Consider the following 17516-nt stretch of genomic DNA (forward strand, 5'->3'; position numbering starts at 1 on the left):
CAAAAATATGCCCCAAAGCACTTACAGTCTAGCTATGACCCTAACAGAGACCTTGGGAAAGCACTTCTTACATTACCCTCCACAAGTGCAATCAATTTACTAGTGCACTGATGCCAGAATATCTTGAGGACATCACTGGCCTTTCCTAAGGAAGGCTCAAGTTGTTCAGAGCCCCAGGGCTGTTGACCAATAGTGGCAGTGGCTCAAAAGGGCCAGATACTGCGAAGCCCTGGGAATCTCCTCAGAGATGTTCTGTTCCCTCCAAGCTGTCTGGATACAATAAGGAGCAGAGCACCAGGGAGGATGGAGCTCAGAGTTGCTTTTTCAGTCTTATCCATTTTCCCCTTGTTTTTTGGCCCTGAAGCCCAGAAGGAAGGAAAGAAGGATCTCTGCAGATCTAGCCCTCTGGACTGCGGCTTGTTCACTGGTCAAAGAAATCAAATGCAGTGCCTTTGTATAGCCAATGGCAGGAGCCAGGCATTCATCAACAGCTAAGGGTCCTTCAGCCTTATACCTGAATTTAGCACTGGAGCCTTGTTTCTTGTTGGAGCGCCCCCGAATCACCTCAGCCTCTGGCACCAGCACTGCTACCTGAGGTGTCTGAACGAAGCAGAGGCCATTGTGGACCCCGACGTGCAGCCGGCGCTCCTGAATGGCAACCACATTCCCAATGAGCATGGAGTTATCCTGGAGAACACACAAACATTTCAACAAGGCTCACCCACAGGCTGGTACCCTACTAAACACAGCATGGGACTGAAGGCTGGTGCTCCCTTTGGTTGAAAAGGGAGGAAGGAAAAGAGAAATACCTCCTCCTAACACGAAAATGGCAATGAAACAGCACTGCAAGAGCTGTCCTTTCACCACAGGTGGAACAGCTGTCAGCCTCCAGGCCCTAAATCCCTCTTCACCAGGACCACTGCACTGGCATAGTGGCCATGCATAAGGGTAGTCTGTATGCTGCAGGTAAGCCACGTTTGCTCCCTGCCTGTTTTCATGCCAACAAAGTGGCACTGGAAGGATTGTGAAGAGAAATTGAACATTCAGGCCATAAGTCATAAACTCATAAAAATGGAACTGGCCCCAGAGTGACTGCTGGATATTGAAGCATTTCATCTTTAATAGAGATTTGCTGCAAATCTGACAAATAAACAAGGCTTTCCCCATGGGTCATTACTGCTTACAAAATTATACACTATATTTGTGGTTTAATGCTCATTTTTAGAGTTCCTTTATCGTCCCATTTATCAAGGCAAGCTGACCAAATGCAGCTGTTTTTGGACATTCAAAACAAAAAACTATTTAAAAAAATCTACTGATAAAAAAGAAGGCTAAGACTTAAAGTGAAATGCTAAAACATAATCAAATGATTTTCATAGCAGAAAACAAACATGCTGTCCCTACAGCAATCTGATGCTACTGCAGTTCATATAAATGTATCTACTCAATGCAAAAACAAAGGAACCACCTTCTTGCTAAGTTAATATGCTATCTTCTTCTTGACTTCTCTTTAAAATACAATGATTGGCTGCTTTGTTGTGCTTCTCCTTTTATCTCATGTTAGAGACTAGAAGAAAGTTTCCACGATTGTTTTTGGGGGGTGCAAAGGTACTGCAGCTGTTGCAAATTACCCATCCAACAATGGAAATACAAATGAATCCAACCTTTTATATCCCTACTACATGAGGGTGGAATGAGTGAAAAGACATGTTCATCTAACATGCAAGCATATAAATCTTCTGTTCGCTTGGATCAGGAGAATTTTGTTTTGTTCTTTTTCAGTCTTGGAGGGGGCTGGGATATTTTTGAAAAAGCTGGCTTTTGTGCGTCTGTTTGAAGAGAAAGTCAAGGTTCCGGGTTCTCAGGGGTGGGCTGGAGTTGGACCTCACTCACTAATAATGGTGAGGATTTGGAAGTCAGCAAGAGCATTGTATTAACTGCACCCTGGGAAGTATAAGGTATCCTCAACTCTGGCTGACCCAAGTGGGAGCTGGAGCCACTTACAGAACCAGCCCTCTAAGGAACAGCACATATTCTTTTAAAGGGTTCTCAAAAGGGCCAGATACTGCGATTAATGAACAGAGTGGGTCTGGCAGTGCATAACCCTGTTTGACACCAGGCCACAGCTCCTAAAAGGAGCTGTTGGGTCAAAGTGTCCAAATGACTCCTCAATGTGCAACCAGAAGAGTTTTTGGAAAAGCCTTCTGTTTTAGAGACAACTTTGAGAATTCATCCCCTCTCCCCTGAACTGGAGGCAGAATTAAAAAAAAAGAGCTTTGGATTTGATAAAGCAATAAAGAGCAAGCCATGTGACAGTATTAGCTGCAGAGAAAGGTGGATACCAATGTGGGAGGGTCTCTTCATAAATGTTTAGACTTGTGCAGTGTCTCAGTATGCAGGCTGGCAGAGCTTAGACACTGCTGCAATCTGCTCCAGGATCAGAGACTCACTCAGAAGACCACTTATACTGACACTGGACTGTGCATGATCAACATGTGGCTGTGCCATGTGGAGAAAGGGTGTTCCAAGCCTTCCCTCCCTAAAAATCTGCAGTTCTTATTAGGAGCAAGCCTGGCCCTGGGCTCCCTTCCCAGTTCCCTGGGTTTGTGAGGAGAGGAGGAAAGGCTTGGTAAGGTTTCATGATAGAAGGAGTGTTGTTCACTGCTCTGCAAAAAACCAGAGCAAAGAGGGAACCAGGTTAAATGAACTGCAGGTCACAGCGAGTGGTTTTTGTGGCTGCCTTCTAACTCCCATTGATTCACACATTACACTGGAAATGGCTTTCAGTAATTTTGCTCAGAAAAATGCCCTGCAGGGCTGTGTTTAAACAAGGCAGGAAAAGCTTACAGAAGCAGTAAAAGGCCGCCCTTTGGAGAGAGAATGAGCCTGTGAGAAGGAAACAAGGTTTCTGCCTGCAAGAAGGAACCAGGTTTCCATCTGATCCCCTTGACACCAGCCAAATACACTCTGCAAGGTCCTTGCAAATTCTATTTTAAGGCTTCTCATTTTGCAATTTAATATCCTTCTGAATGGAGACCAGGTTTTATGATGTATTAGAATTAATGTTACAATTCGGAGGCTGCACAGGCAGGAACAGAGGGCTGGGACTCAAGGTGACCATTCTCACATTTACCTTCATAAACCAGGGCTGGATGTGCTGTGGATACAGCTTCAGTCAAACACTAATACCAGGCTCTGTGGGCTGCTGGCTTAGACAGAAAGATGTCATTCCAAAAGCAGGAATGACATGGGTACGTTACCAGTGCTACTTCCATCAAGTATTCCACCACTCAGGCATTTGACTCAAGCCTGTGAAAGTGTGTAAATCACCTCTATCGGGCAAAGGCATCTTCCACTCAAGACCTAGCTGTCATCCAGGTACACGGTTTGAGACCTTCTATATCAAGAATGGTCACTGAGAGATGTACATTTGCATCCAGCTTGCCTTACCACAGGGAAGGAATGTTCCAGGATGCACCAGCTACCATCACTGCTGGTACTTCTGAAGATTTCTGGGCCAAGTGCCATAAACCAAGCAAAGGCAGACCATTACCAGGACAGGTCTAACAGAAGGCCCTGCTGATTTAGGAAAAGGGTAGCACTTCTTGCCCTGGATCAGTTCTGTGCTAGTGTTTCACCATGGTGCTAGGAGGCTTCTGCTGCAGTCTTTTGACAATATTGCAATTCTCAGGTTTTGATAACTTGTTGACATCACATCTCCTACCTCAATTTTCACAGGAATAGGGTCTAACTTGGCCAGAAATGTTCCACCTCCCTAAATGGGCCCTTACTTCCATAAGGTAATTCATCTCCTGCTCTGAAACGTTGTGTTAGTGTTGTGCTTACTCAACTCCTACCATGTTTCACCCTAGAGGTAGCTGCACTTGAGTGGTGGTCATCATGATTCATACATACACATGTAGCTATATGTATATTTTAATATAATAAAAGGCTTAGTCTGTCTGTCTGTCTGTAACACTCCAGGCCAACTGCACATGCACTGCCAAGAAGGCAGGTGCCAAATGGCTGGGCGGACCAGGTTACATGAACAAACACACCCTGGCCACCCAAGCAGAGGGGCTCCCCCACCCCCCAAGGGCAAAGGTGGAGACCACGGTGGCAGCATGTCTGTCCATCCATCCCTGCCCCGCCGCCACCCGGCCCTACCACACCCCAGAACAGCCAGCAGGAAGAGGAAGGTGGCAGGCAGGGAAGGAGGGAGGGGTTGGGGCTGGGGGGCGCAGCCTGGGACCAGGCCGGGCATACCGCGCAGCACTGCGCTTTGGGGGAGGCAGCACACAGGTAGGGAGGGGAGCAGGGAGGGGAGGCAGGCAGACGCAAGCCGGGTGGACCCGGAGTAGGGTGGGGTGCGGGGCAGCAGCACTGGACCTGAAGCAGCGGGTAAGGAGGGAAGCTGGACCCAGAGCAGCAGGTGGGGGGGGACTCAAAGCAGGGGTGGGGGGGGATGCAGCAGACCTGAAGCAGCAGGGGGTAGGGGGGAACAGGCCCAGACCCGAAATGCCAGGGGTGGGAATGTGGGGAGCAGACCCAAAGCTCCAGGGTAGGTGGGGGCAGACGCGATGATTCTTGACTGGCAATTTGCTAGTATGTTATATAACACCCATATAACTTTACTTGCTAACTAAACCTTTATTATTCGTCTAAATTAATCCCTTCTAATAGATAAAACTATCAGAATAAACTACTTGGACACAAAAGGTGTTAGAAATATTACCAATGATATTGACAGTACCTTAAGTAAGTGATTGTTGTTGAGTGAATCCAGTAGCTCTTCCTCAAACTTTTCTAATGAAGGGTAGAGATGGATGCACAGTTTATCCAAGTACCACGTGACTGATTTCATGAGCTGGGGTTTCCAAAAAAGATCATCTGGAAAAACAGCCAACCATATATTACATTGCAGTCACCTGGCCCTACAGTCACCAGACACAAAAATAACCAGAAGTACCAACCAGACAGCCAGTGGTACTCTGGCCACATTCCCTGCTTTGGTCAATAGACATGGCATTTGCAGTGATTTATAATAACAAGCTCTCATATCTCCACAACTAAAATGAATACTCAATGCATGTACTGGGGCAAGCTGTGCTCTCCTTCACAAGCGCTGACAATAACTAACTGTACTATTCAGCTGTGCAGAGCAAGCACATTATAGAGGCAAAGTAACATCTGCTTCCCCTTTCAGCTGTGTTCTTCTTCACCACCTATATTCTCCAGCCAGAAGGAGCCAGCTGCCTTCTTCCTCCTCTTGTTAAATGGACTGTGATCCACCTTCAGCCTAATATGCTAAGACAGCCAACAAGTCATCCCAACAGTTTAGCTGGTCCTACAGTATGGGACCAAGTAGAAGAGATCTAAGTTAATGGCAGATTTGATGATCTCTGTGCCCCCGGCTGAAAGAGAGCCTGCATTACATAGGAGAACTTGAGGGGAGGAGACCACTTCACTCCATAACCACTGCAGATGCTACTGCTAAGATTACCCAGACTTGGCTATTTTATACCCCGAATGGTCCTGGACTTACCATGTTTGGACCAGACTCTGGTAATAAGCAGAGTATGGAGTTAAGGGCAGGGATCACAGACACCAAAGAAAGCGGATAAATTATGAGAATTTCTAGAAACAATCACAAAGGAAATGGCTAGTTTCTAGCATTGGCTGTTGCTACCAGGGTCTTTTCAAGTGTATGAACAAACCCAGTAAGATTTTGCCATTCCTATACTATGGGACTTGAAGTGAAAAACTGATGAATAATGAACTGTTCAGTTACTTATGGGCACTCTCAGAGGTTTCAGCACTGCTGAATAAGGCAACCATAAGCCCATCATTATTCCTATCTTTTTGTACTATATAAGAACATCTCCACCATTACCCCAGAAGGGTTGGATTGTACAAACCTTGCTCTTGTTAGTAAGCATTCACTGGAATGAAGAGCTTTTTTTAACTTGCCAGTGCACATAATTTAAGAGTTGGAGTGGAACAACCTAGTTTACGGTGCATATCACCAACGTACTCCCCATCAAACCAGGTTAAGGCAAGCAAGCAAACTCCCCGCCACCCCTCGCTCCCAGTTGTATCATAATTGGATATAGGTTATGTTTCCTTGTACTAACAATACAAGAATTTCCCAGTTCAGGTTATCAACCATTACACAGCACTGGAGTTGGGGTGGGCAGCTAGCTTGGGAAAGCCTTAGAAAACATAACAAGGTATGAACACTTTCCTGAGAAGCCTTTCCCATAGAAGCACCTGAATAAGATTTCATCCTCTTCCACCAGCCTCACAAATGAGCATTCATAAACCTACACTCCGTTGTTAAAAGAAAAGCCTGGAATCTATAAAGTGCCTGACAATAGAATTAAATAACAACATCTCAGGCAAGCGTAACAGTTTTACAGTGCTGCAAGGAATGAAGAAGTTCATAACAAATTAGTGCTAGGAAAGCCTGTAACTGCCTTAATTCAATTTTGGAAACCAAATATACCTTACTGGTTTCATATACTCTGTTATCTGAAGTTTCAGTCTATCAAATTACAGGGTACATTCTGTTTAAACTACCCATTTTAAGCCAATTTCAAGCATTCTGTTCCTTTATGTCCAGTTTCCAACTGGTATTTATTGCTTAGTTCTTTTGCTTAAGGGGGGAAAAGCAGAAGTGGATGAGTTTACTAACTTTTCAGGACAAAGCTTTTCTTTTAAAGCAAATGAAATAATCCAGTAGCATTTTAGTAGAGTAATGCTGTTAGACTTTTTTAAATGAATTAATTAACTAAAAGCAAAGAAAAGGGAGCAGAAATGATGAACTGTTCTATGAACACCCATTTGTAAACTATTTGGGAATGATACTGTTAAATTTATATTGAAGTCAGATGTCTGTAAATACATTCCTCACTTAACTTCCCTAATTCAACAAGATACTTAAGAACATGCCTAATTTTAAGGCTGTGAATAATCCCATTGAAGCCCTTCCTATTACCTTTAACATCTTTGTTAGCAATTAATTTAATTCATTTTATAAAAAGCCTCTTTCCTCACTGGGGCTTAAAGTTAGCTATGTGCTTAATTACTTAGCTGAATCAAGGCCAGTGTCATAGCTGTGCTGGCTGCTAAGAAGGCAAGAGTATGAGAGGGCACCAGCACCCACAACAGCCCCAGGGCATACAAGGTCCTGGAACTGGCTGTATCATGACCTTTTTGCTTCTGTCTTGCAAAGCCCACTGAACATTGGACTGTGGGACTCTTCCTATTGTCCTTCATCAGCAAACCATTCCGTTTTCTATTGGCCAGTAAAATCCAAGGGCTTTTCTGGGCAGGCTGCATCCAGACACTGGTATAGGCAGAGTGAAAAGTGCATGCACCAGCGTATTCTTAACTGTGAGAGCGAGATAGCAAGGATGCAGTCCCTTCCAACAGAAACGTGATGCTCAGGAGATGTGGATGGGTTTGGTGGTTTGGCAAGAGACATGCACAAAAACATGCATAATCTGAGGAGATCTGTGGGGAATGGGAGCAATGCGCTGTTAGAACTTCCATGGAAATTTCCCTGAGCCTTCATGGCTACAACAGTACCTTGCCCCTACCAAAACTAGCACATTCAATCAGGTTACCAATCTTCCCTTTGTGAGCATGTCTGCTGAAGGCACCCACTGGTGCAGCTATGCTGTGCCCAGGTGATAGGAAATTCACTCCCCCATGTGACCAATGGAAGACTACAAGAAGGATGTTGAATGCACTTCCTTTTCACTGAGGAAGGAACACCACCTCTTCTATTTGATGGTCAGCATGGATTTCCCCTAAAAACCAGGCCCTCACCTATGCCAGTTGAGCACGAAGAAGAGCAGGAAGCAGTGAGCTGAATTTTTGTCTGCAAGGTACCTCTTGGGCTCCAGATTTCCTCATACTGTGGCTTGATCTGCAGGTCCTTTGACAGGTATTTGAATTTGCAAGTAAAAAATCCACCAAACATATTTGTGAGGCTTTGTGTCTTACCTGCTAATGCTTGAAATATAATTTCCTGTGTCAGCCACAAGATGGGACTAATGCTCTATGTTAGCTGGAGATGGAGGATGGGAAATATATTAGGATACTGGGATTTTTAGAAAAAGTCCTTGGAGTGTGCAGAAAAGCGCCATCCCTTCTTCCTAACAGGGGCAAAGAGCTCCAAAGTCTAGAGGAGAGTGGGCAGAAAAGGCTAAGACGATCCCTTGGAAAGGTGCCCTGCAAAAAACAACTGATGCTCCAGTGCTTCAAATTTGTAGCTATTTCCCACCCTTAACATGCTCCCAAGAGTACATGGTGTCTCCAAATGTGTATTATTGGAACTGTCTGTCAAGCTCTTAGGGGCAGATGTAGTTTGGACAATAGAGGGGACTGGCTGGCTCTGGAGACCTTGCTGTATTTCACACAGCAAAGCAATGCCCTCATGGAGGCAGCTATGAGAATGACAGAGGGAAAGAATTTTGAAGGGCATTAAATTGGAGAAGTAATTATCTTGCCCCTGTATCCCATAACTTTTCAGTCACATAGGTTTACCCACTCAGTCCCCAGTGACTTGTGCTGTAGAGTTATGAAAACTTGGTGGCAAAGATTTATGAGGCTTCAGCATATCAGATTCTCATAGCTCTACACTTGTCAGCTCTCTAGCTATCCAGAACAGCACCATGTGCAGGAACAATTTTGAAGCAAGCTGTAAAGGCTTCTCAGGCTCCACTGAATGACTGTAATTAAAGCAGCTATCATTCATCCATAGCAGTTTCCAGGGAGAGAAGCAATTAGCAAAAACGAGGAATAGAGCAAAATGATTTTGTGACACCTTCCAGGTTTAAGGATGCAAACTGTTGTGATTATAGCTTGTATAAAAGACAAATTCCAGAGCCTGGACAAAACATTTCCAAGATATCTAACTTTTAGGTAACCTAGAGAGGGAGCTGGAGTCTGAATCTAGAGAGGAACAGTATAGGAGCAACCTTAGGAAACAATGTATTTTTTAACCAGTGGCCAGTACTGTAGATTCTCCCTCCTTCCCAGGACAATTCAGAGATGTTTAAAGCCCAAACAAACCATTATGATCATCCATTCTGACCTCCCACAGAGCACAGGCTAAAGCACTTCATCTAATAAATCTGAATTAAGCCCACACCTTCTGCATGAGCTAGAGCATAACTCTTAGAAGGGCATCTGGTCTTAAAGATAGGGACTGAACACTCTAAAATAGTGATTCTCAACCAGGGTGCCATGGCACCCTGGGGTGCCTTGAGATCCTTTCAGAGGTGCCATTGGATGCTATGTAATATTAGCATTGTTAGGTGTGCAAACATGATTCATAAGATAAATCCAATGATTTGAAATAAGAATCCATAGTGCCAACAAAATTCTAGTCTGTTGTGGTCTTTCTGAGTTCTTGGCAACAAAAAAATTGCTGTGTTACTTTTCCCTGGTCAAAATATGAGTGAAAACTAAGAGCTGGCATTTTGTGAAGAGTGTGTTGAGACTAATAAGGGGTTCTTTGAGTCTAAAAAGGTTGAGAGCTACTGCTCCATGTTGTCCCTAAGTGAGATGTCCCACTGATTAATGACAATCACTAGTGTTGTATAACCTGAATCAATCAGCTATTTGGAGTGAACTGTCCTTTGAAATTCCAGGATGACCTATGTCCTATTATTTCCCTTCTGGCTCTTTTAGTCAGGCATTGCTATAAAACTGAAACTCAGCATGCTGCTTAAAACTTACTTAAAAAGCCTTTATCAAAGGCAAAGTCGTCTCTTCCATTGACGTCATCCTACCAGATAGCTGGACCTTCCCTTGGGGTTTTAGATTAACATGTGTGAGCTTTTGGGAGGTCAGTGGGAACACTGCACTAACAGATAGGGCTGCATTTTCCATTCCTTTCCCTGCCACCAAGTATGATTCATTCCCATCAAAGTTTCATTAAAGGGGCTTCTGTTAAACTGTATGTGGTTTTAAGCTACATATTTTATTGCCATTGTAAATATTTATGAATTCCATAGTCTCTGCTGCAAGGGGTGGAGGGAAGGGGAGGGGGGCTGGGCTGGGCTGGGCTCATTGTCAAAATGGTCAAGATTATTCACATCCCTTTGGATATTTAAAAGCTTGAAGAAATCACATAATGTCAGGGGGGCTGGATGAAAGTCTAGCTACGCTTACTAGCCCTTCTATATTATTTCAAGTTAATCCTCTTTTGCACATTTTTTCACAGGCCATGTCACTCCCTACCCTTAAGAACCAATCTAAACATTACCCCAATGATTCTTGACATTGTATGCATTGTATCCTTTGCAAGAGCAAGTCCTCACTTACTTTGCATGCCTTCTCTTTATTATTACTTTATTTGCACTGTAGTAGCAGCCAGGGCCTCAGTCCTGAACCAGGGTCCCACAGGGCCAAGTCTGGCAGTATGAAAGGCATCTTTTGATCAAAAAACTCCAGATTTGTTAAGAGAGAACAATTTGTCTACAAATTTGCACAGACTCAACGGACACATCCACACATGCAGGCATGTGTGCTTTCAGCAGCTCAAATAGAAGCAGCACAAATTTGAGCCAGGGCTTTTTGCCTCAGCGTGTGTGCCGAGACATGCATTTTGTTGTGGGACAAATTGTGCCACTTGGGGCAAAATAGCCCTGCCTGGCTCCTCCCGGATCTGCAGCCAGGGGGAGCTAGAGACTGGGGCCAGCACCTGTGCTGGCCCCAGCAGTATAAAAAGCTGCCCTGGCAAGTAGTTTAGGGCTACTTGCTCTCTGGAGCTTCTGGGGCCCAACCAATTGGTACCTGGGGAGACTACCACTTGTGCCAGCTGGACTGCTGAAGCAGCCCTGAGAGTTCCAGGCACCCTCTACCCACTGCAGCAATCTGGCAGTGGGGGCTGCTGCCTAGCTATGACCTGCTGCCACTTGCAACAGCATGTGGCCCCAAGACTCCACGCCTGCCAGACCCAGACGGGGACTGCACAGCCATTAGAGGCATCTGCGCCTCTGGGCCAGCTGCCAGTGGGCTGTGGCTGCAGTTGGCCTTTGTGTGGCACTACTGCCATGTGTGCCAAGGCCTGGCCATCTGGGCAGCTATGGCCCAGAAGATGTTCCCAGCATGGTGGCCTGCTTTGAAATGTCAAAGCATGTCCTTCTGGCCCCAAGTGGCCAGGAGGTCAGCCACCTCCAGCTGGGTCCCAGATGCCAGCTCTGAGTAGGTTCCTCTGCCTGGGTCCTGCCACTTGCCTCACTAGCAAGAATTCTGGTGTTCCCTATTTAAAAACTGCAAAATCCCTGATAAAAAATCCCAAAGTCACTCTTTAAAATACCCCAAAATTCATGTTCTTCCACAAGTTAAACAAAAGACCCCTACAGAGAGAGAGAGAGAGATATCAAATCAGTTGGACAATGTTTTATTGATATATTTACAATTTTAAAGCAAGTTGGAAGCCCACCAGTGCCTCTAACATCATAATAAAATTAATTCTAAATATCTATACAGTTTGGCATTTACTTTTGGCTTTTTAGTACTAGAAAAATCAAAGCTACCCCTATCCTCTTCGCTCACCAGGATGAGTAGTGCTGAGCAGCACTGATGTGCCAGTGCCCTTCACCTGCCCTTGCCCCTCACTCTCAACCCACAGCCTGCTCCCTGCCCCAGTCTCCTCACTCCTGACCCACAGGACCAGGTATGTAGCTGAGGGGTTTGTGGGGGTAGCTTGGGGGTGTGGGGTTTGTAGGTGGATTGTAGGTGGGGGGGACTGTCGGTATGATTGGGAACGTATGGGGGAACTGCTCAGGAGGGGTGGGCCCCTTACCCCCCATAGGGTGCAACCCCCTGCACAGGTCATGGACTGCCCCCACACAGGGGCCACAGCTCCCCCCCACAGGGGACCACAGTCCTCGCACAGAGGCCACATGCCCCCAGCAGGGGTTACAGCCCCCCCACCCACTCCCAACTCCCCCACTCACTCCCCTGCCCAGTCCCAGCTCCCTGCTCACTCCCCCAGACCTCCCGCTTGCTCCCCAGCCTGGTCCCACCACCCACCCCACCCCACTGGGCCCCAGCATCCCCGCACTCACCAGCTGCAGCAGTGGCCATCAGGGGTGCTTGGGGCCTCATCAGTATGGGGCAGTGGGGAGCAGTGGGAATTGGCCCCACCCACCTGGCACCTGCACTGCCACTGCTCCATCGCAGGGGTGCAACCCAGCTCAGCATGGCATTGCACAGTGCTGCACACTGTCAGGCAGCTCAGGGTCACTGCAACTGTCATCCAACCCATTCACAACCCAATCCAGGCGTCACTCAACCCAAGTAGCCCAGAGCTGCCTGACAGTGTGCAGTGCCACATGGTGCCCTGCCAAGCTGGGCTGCTGCACCCCTGCAATGTGGCAGTGGCAGCACAGGTGCCAGGCAGTCAGGGCTGATCCCCGCTGTACTCCGCGCCATATCTTGAGCAATGCTCTGAAAAACCCAGTACCTCCAGTCACCCGTCTGACAGTGACAGTGATATTGCAGGGCCCAGATGTGAAGGCGGCAGCAGTGTTGGCAAAGGGGGTGGGGCCTGGATGTGAAGGCGGCAGCACCACAGTTTAAGAGGGCCCACAGCTGCTCCGCCCAGCTCCGCGGGGCTTCCCAAAATGTGGGCCTAGAGCAGTCACCCCAGTTCGTCCACAGAGACAGCCCTGTCTTCAGGTAGCAAATTTTGCCCCTGAGCTGCAAATATGCAGCATGGGGAACTTTATTTGTTCCCAGCATGAGTCTTGCAGCATCTCAAAGGGGTTTGATATGCTGCAAGGGGCACAGGTGGGCTCATGTGGATGTGCTCAAGGTGTCTGTGGGTTAAATCACAGGATGGGGAATGGGGAGTACTGGATTCCAATTTCTACTGACTGGCTGCAATATCTTGAGCAATGCTCTGAAAAACCCAGTACCTCCAGTCACCCGTCTGACAGTGACAGTGATATTTGCCTGTTTCCTGGTGGGTTTGCAAACAGTGTTTGTAAAGTGATTTAAGGTCTTCTGATGAAAAGTGAGACCTAGTTGAGCATGCAATATCTGGTAGACTCCTACGACATCGATGACTAGTCCTGCTGTCCTTTATGGCAGTGTTTCCCAACTTTTTCCAGCCCAAGGCACACTGACATTAATAAAAATTTTCTGCAGCATACCTGTTAAGGCATTCCCCATCCTCATACCTACTGTAGCTCATTGCCATAGCAAAATTCTGCGGCACACCTGTTGATCTCTAATGGCACACTTCTGTGCTGTGGCACACTGTTGGGAAACACTGCCTTATGGCAGAGGCTCATTTTAGAGGGCCTGTGCTTAACTTCTACAACCCATCTCTGGGGTAGTCCCATGATCTCAGAGCAATCACCAAGGAGGAGATGAGCCCAACATCCGAGCTCTTTATCCAGCCTGCTCCCACACTTGAACTCTCTCTGCAGATGAGACAACTGCCAGCAAATGCATACACAGAAGTGGCACCTGATGACTTGGCACACTACAGCCAAGTGGGGCGGCTTAATATTTAGGTGGTTGATGGGATTGTTTCTGATTCTGAATAGCACATTCTGGTAAATATGTTCATGCCTCCTTGACTTTGCTGCATTAATGGTTACTAATCAGAAAAGCCGCATGGTTGTATCAATCCATGGGATTGCTGAGCTTTTACTTTTCCCATTTCAACAGAGGATGGAAGAGTGGGCAAACCAGTTCAGGGCTGCACACTGTCTTTTCCTCTGGCCTCAGGGAAGCAGGTTAAAGGCCAGGCCTGAATTACCTTCACTACACATCTCCCAGGGGTCTTACATTTGGGGTCTCAGTGGAGTTTTTGCAGCCGATGGGCATTGGGATCAGAGGCAAGGGATTCCAAGCCAGGCTCAGCACAGGCACAAAGCTCCTGCAGGAAGCCCTCACCTCGCAATGTGCCTGGGGGATCCATTAGCTTAGGGTGGCACCATACTCCTATGGCCCCCAAAGATGAAAGCAGCTCCTACCATTTCCTCAGTTGAACAAGGGGACTCCCAGGGGTACAGGCATGTGTGGGGGAGGGAGGAGGAAATCCTCACAGCAACTGACCCAAGACAAGGGACAGTGGAAAACAAAAACCAAACCATAGCTCTTGACATTTAGCCAGGCCAGCTCTTCCTGATCAGCTCTAACTGAAAAGTCAAGGGAGACTGTGAAATACAGACATTACAGCTTTGCAGCATGTCAGAGCTCTCTGCGGTTTTGCAGGATCTCATGTTTGCTCTGCGAGCTCAGAGCTATGTCCTCCATTGCCAGGATTCTTGACAAGGGCTTTGTGGGACACAGCTCTACCCTCACCTTTGGCTGTCAGAACAGCAGAACCAAGCCCTCTAACTGTGCATTGGCACTGTGTGATAAGACACTCATAAAGAAGCTCCATCCCCGACCCAAGCCAAGACCTGAATTCAGGGTCCTTTCTTGTTCTCTGCATCACACCCCTCTCTTCCTCCCTACATCCTTACTCTCACTCCATAGCCAGGAGACTGTCAGACAACTCTTCTCTTCCCATTATAGTCACCACTGGTGGGGGTATAATTCAGACTTTTGCATCTGTTCCTAATGACTGGTGGACTGAGAAGGCCAAAAGGCCAGGTCCCTTCCTGGGGAGCCTGCAGACTTAGGCTCTACAAGCTTGAGTAGGTGCAAGTGGCAATGCCAATCCAGACAAGTAGATAGCACCGAAGTTCCCATTTCTATTGCACTAGGGACAGCCCAGCAGGTTGGCTTCCTCCTCAGGTACAGGCTTGGTAGGTCACTAAGCCAGCTCTGCATTTTGCACGTGTTTCACCACTGACCAAGTCTACAAAGCCAGCCTAGGCTGGACTCCATTCCTTTGGAGAACTGGCCACAGGCAGCACTAACTTCCCTAGGGAGAGTTCATCCCTAGATGAGATTTTCTTTTGACATTTGGGAAAATCCAGTCTAGGGGGGCACTGAGCACAGCCAGCTGGGGGCACTGAGCATAATCACTACTAGAGGAACTGTCTTCTGGCAAGGTCTCTTCCAAAACTCAGAAGCTGGCAGGTATTATGTAAAAGCCCACGCATATAGGAGCGGGCAGACTGGAGGGTAAATCATGACTAGAGCTTGGCATGTGCTAAGCTGATCTCACAACCCTGTGACTTGATTTACACAAGCAGGAAGCAGAACAAATGGATCCCTTACTTGTGTCTCCTTGTGCTGGCAGCAGCCCAGGAATTCTCTGCAGTCCGGACATCAGCAGGTTCTCAGGGAAAAGGTGATATGCAGCTTCCAGGGGTGGGTGTAACTTTAGGGTACACTGAAGGTGACTGTTCTCCATCACAGTCATGTATTTGTTCTCTAAACAGGAGAAAAAACTATGCAGTATCTGAAACCAGAGAGACAGACTGTAAACTCCAGCTGCTGGGTGGAGAAGCAGATGCCCTAAAGGTATCGATGAATGGTAGTTTATGAACAATGCAAAAGCTGCTTTTAAAAGCCATTTTCCTACAAACAGGCATTATTAATTAAGAGCTCTTTCATGCCAAGCTGCAGTGAGAAGCTCTCAGGTCTCAGATCTCCATACCCTGCAATGTTAGGGGACATGAAAACTATGCACAAACTGTGGAAGCTTGTGACTAAGCAACCTTGGATCACCTGGAGTTACATGCTCGCTCCTGACTGCAAGGAACTCAGAAGAAAATCCCTTCCCTAGGAGTTCTGCAACTAAGTGATTCTTGCTGAGGTTGTGCCTCAATTCTGTGAATTTCTAGCAGCTAAGGCCTACTCACCACAGATCAGGATTTGGACTGTCAGATTTCTGTGCCATCTGCTTACAGTAGCAGGAAAATTCTTAATCCCAATAGCTGGCTTCCATAGATCTACAGGGTCATTTATTTTTAATTTACCTTCCCTAATTTTCCTCTGCCACCTTTCCTTGATCCCAAGTGGAAAAGTCAGGAGGTGGGGAAAATCAATAGCATATCATTGCAGTTAAGTGGCATGCTCCCAGGAAGGCAGCCTGCTGCAACTCTCTCTCACAGGAATGACTTGTTCTGAGGGGAAGGGTTGGGATGGAAGGGCATTTTCTCACCAAAGCCAAAATGCGGGAGTCACTGTTTTGTGCCCTGATGCCCAGCGAGTCTCATGGGTTTTCAAAAGCTAACAGCAATGAGACTCCACTCTCAAGCTGCTAAGCAGCATTTGATATTCACAGAAAGCCTTTATGGAAAGTTAACAGCAGCACCTACACAAACTGGGACAACAAGGCTGCTTTCTTTTAGAGCAACAATCAACTCCTGGCTACTTCGTGCTCTGACTGCTTCACATAGTTCCATGGGGCCCCTCAGCACCTGGACAGGGACATTACTCACCTACAGTTTATTTCTCTTAAACTGCAATAAACACAAACAGCCATTCTCTGCAGGGAGTGATATACTGACCACAGACAGCTTCCTAACAGGCTGTCATGGCTGGCCTGGCAGCTTTAGCTTCTCAAACATCTTTATTGACCAAGACCATCAAGCAGTCACAAAACCCATTCCTGTCACTTAGCATGAAGGATCAGGATTTGCAGTAAAAAATTGGTGCTTGGGCTGCCAGGCTTATTTTCTTAGTCTAGAAAGCAAACACCTTTCTACAGGTGACCTATGCAGAAATCTAGCTGGAGCAAAGGTAGACCAGGCTGTCCTGCCAGTGGCCAGGAGAGGAGCCTCTTTTCCCTCCCTGGCCCATCATTCTGCTCTCCCTGCCTTCAGCTTGGGCCTGACTCAGCTGTGCCCTGGGCTCTGTTAGGGTCACCTAGCAGAACACCCATCAGAAGTGGGAATTAGCTACATCTCCATGGTGCATCAAATTGCTGGGATGATTATAGTTCTGGAAGGATATTTAATGTGACATGGCTCATTATTCAGGGGAAGGAAGAAGAATTCTTCCGTTTTCCTGCCACATGGCTTTGTGTTTCTCCTTGACTATTCGTGCTTTCCACTGGGTTCTTTCCAGCTAAAATATTGGTGCTGGCTAGCACCAGTTCCTCTCGAGATACGGCTGTCCAATGTTGGAAGCACAGACCTGCACTGCAGATCTGTATTGCCATTCCCTTGGCAGTGCTGCAGATACAGCATGCAAGGAGACCTGCAGCTGATCCCTATGGGTGATCAAGGAGTTGTCTAGGTGAGCTCCAAAGGGAGACCTGCTACTTTGGGGCTACTGTGGTGTGGAGCCAATGCGACAGGATGTTTGGGGCTCCTGTCACTTCAAGAGAGGGGGCTGCTTGCAAAGCAGCCTGCAGGTATGGCAGAGGCAGGTGTAGCAGAGGGCCAGGCTTGACCCATAAGCCCAGGGCCTGAGCTGAGTCAGGAAATCTAGCCCTGAGTGCCACTGAGAAAGGAGCTCCTGACACAATCGCTGAGCTGGGATAAGCAGCACTGAGTCCAGAAACAAGCCAGGCCTTGAAACAGATAGGACTGAGAACAGGAGTGGGTGAGCCCATAGCCTGGACAGGAGCAGCAGAG

At 47.1% G+C, this 17516-nt stretch overlaps 1 protein-coding gene across 9 annotated transcripts in view; it reads right to left on the reverse strand.

Annotated features, from left to right (window-relative positions):
- NPHP4 (nephrocystin 4) overlaps positions 1–17516 on the reverse strand; it is a 107213-nt gene that overhangs the window by 66593 nt on the left and 23104 nt on the right. For 7 of the 9 annotated variants that reach the window (XR_016438747.1, XM_090024397.1, XM_090024396.1 and 4 more), the window contains 3 exons: positions 15208–15363; positions 4754–4890; positions 515–687 (listed from right to left, as the gene is read on the reverse strand). Coding sequence is in view for 8 of the 9 variants with exons in the window: in XM_090024397.1 (XP_089880523.1) it covers positions 515–687; positions 4754–4890; positions 15208–15363 (466 nt within the window). In the remaining variant the exon portion in view is untranslated. The remainder of the gene's footprint in view (positions 1–514; positions 688–4753; positions 4891–15207; positions 15364–17516) is intronic. The other 2 variants (XM_090024398.1, XM_090024401.1) reach the window with 2 other exon arrangements.

Source organism: Crocodylus siamensis, chromosome 12 (genome assembly GCF_052110815.1).
Source record: "Crocodylus siamensis isolate JL-2025a chromosome 12, ASM5211081v1, whole genome shotgun sequence".
NCBI classification, from domain to species: Eukaryota; Metazoa; Chordata; order Crocodylia; family Crocodylidae; genus Crocodylus; species Crocodylus siamensis.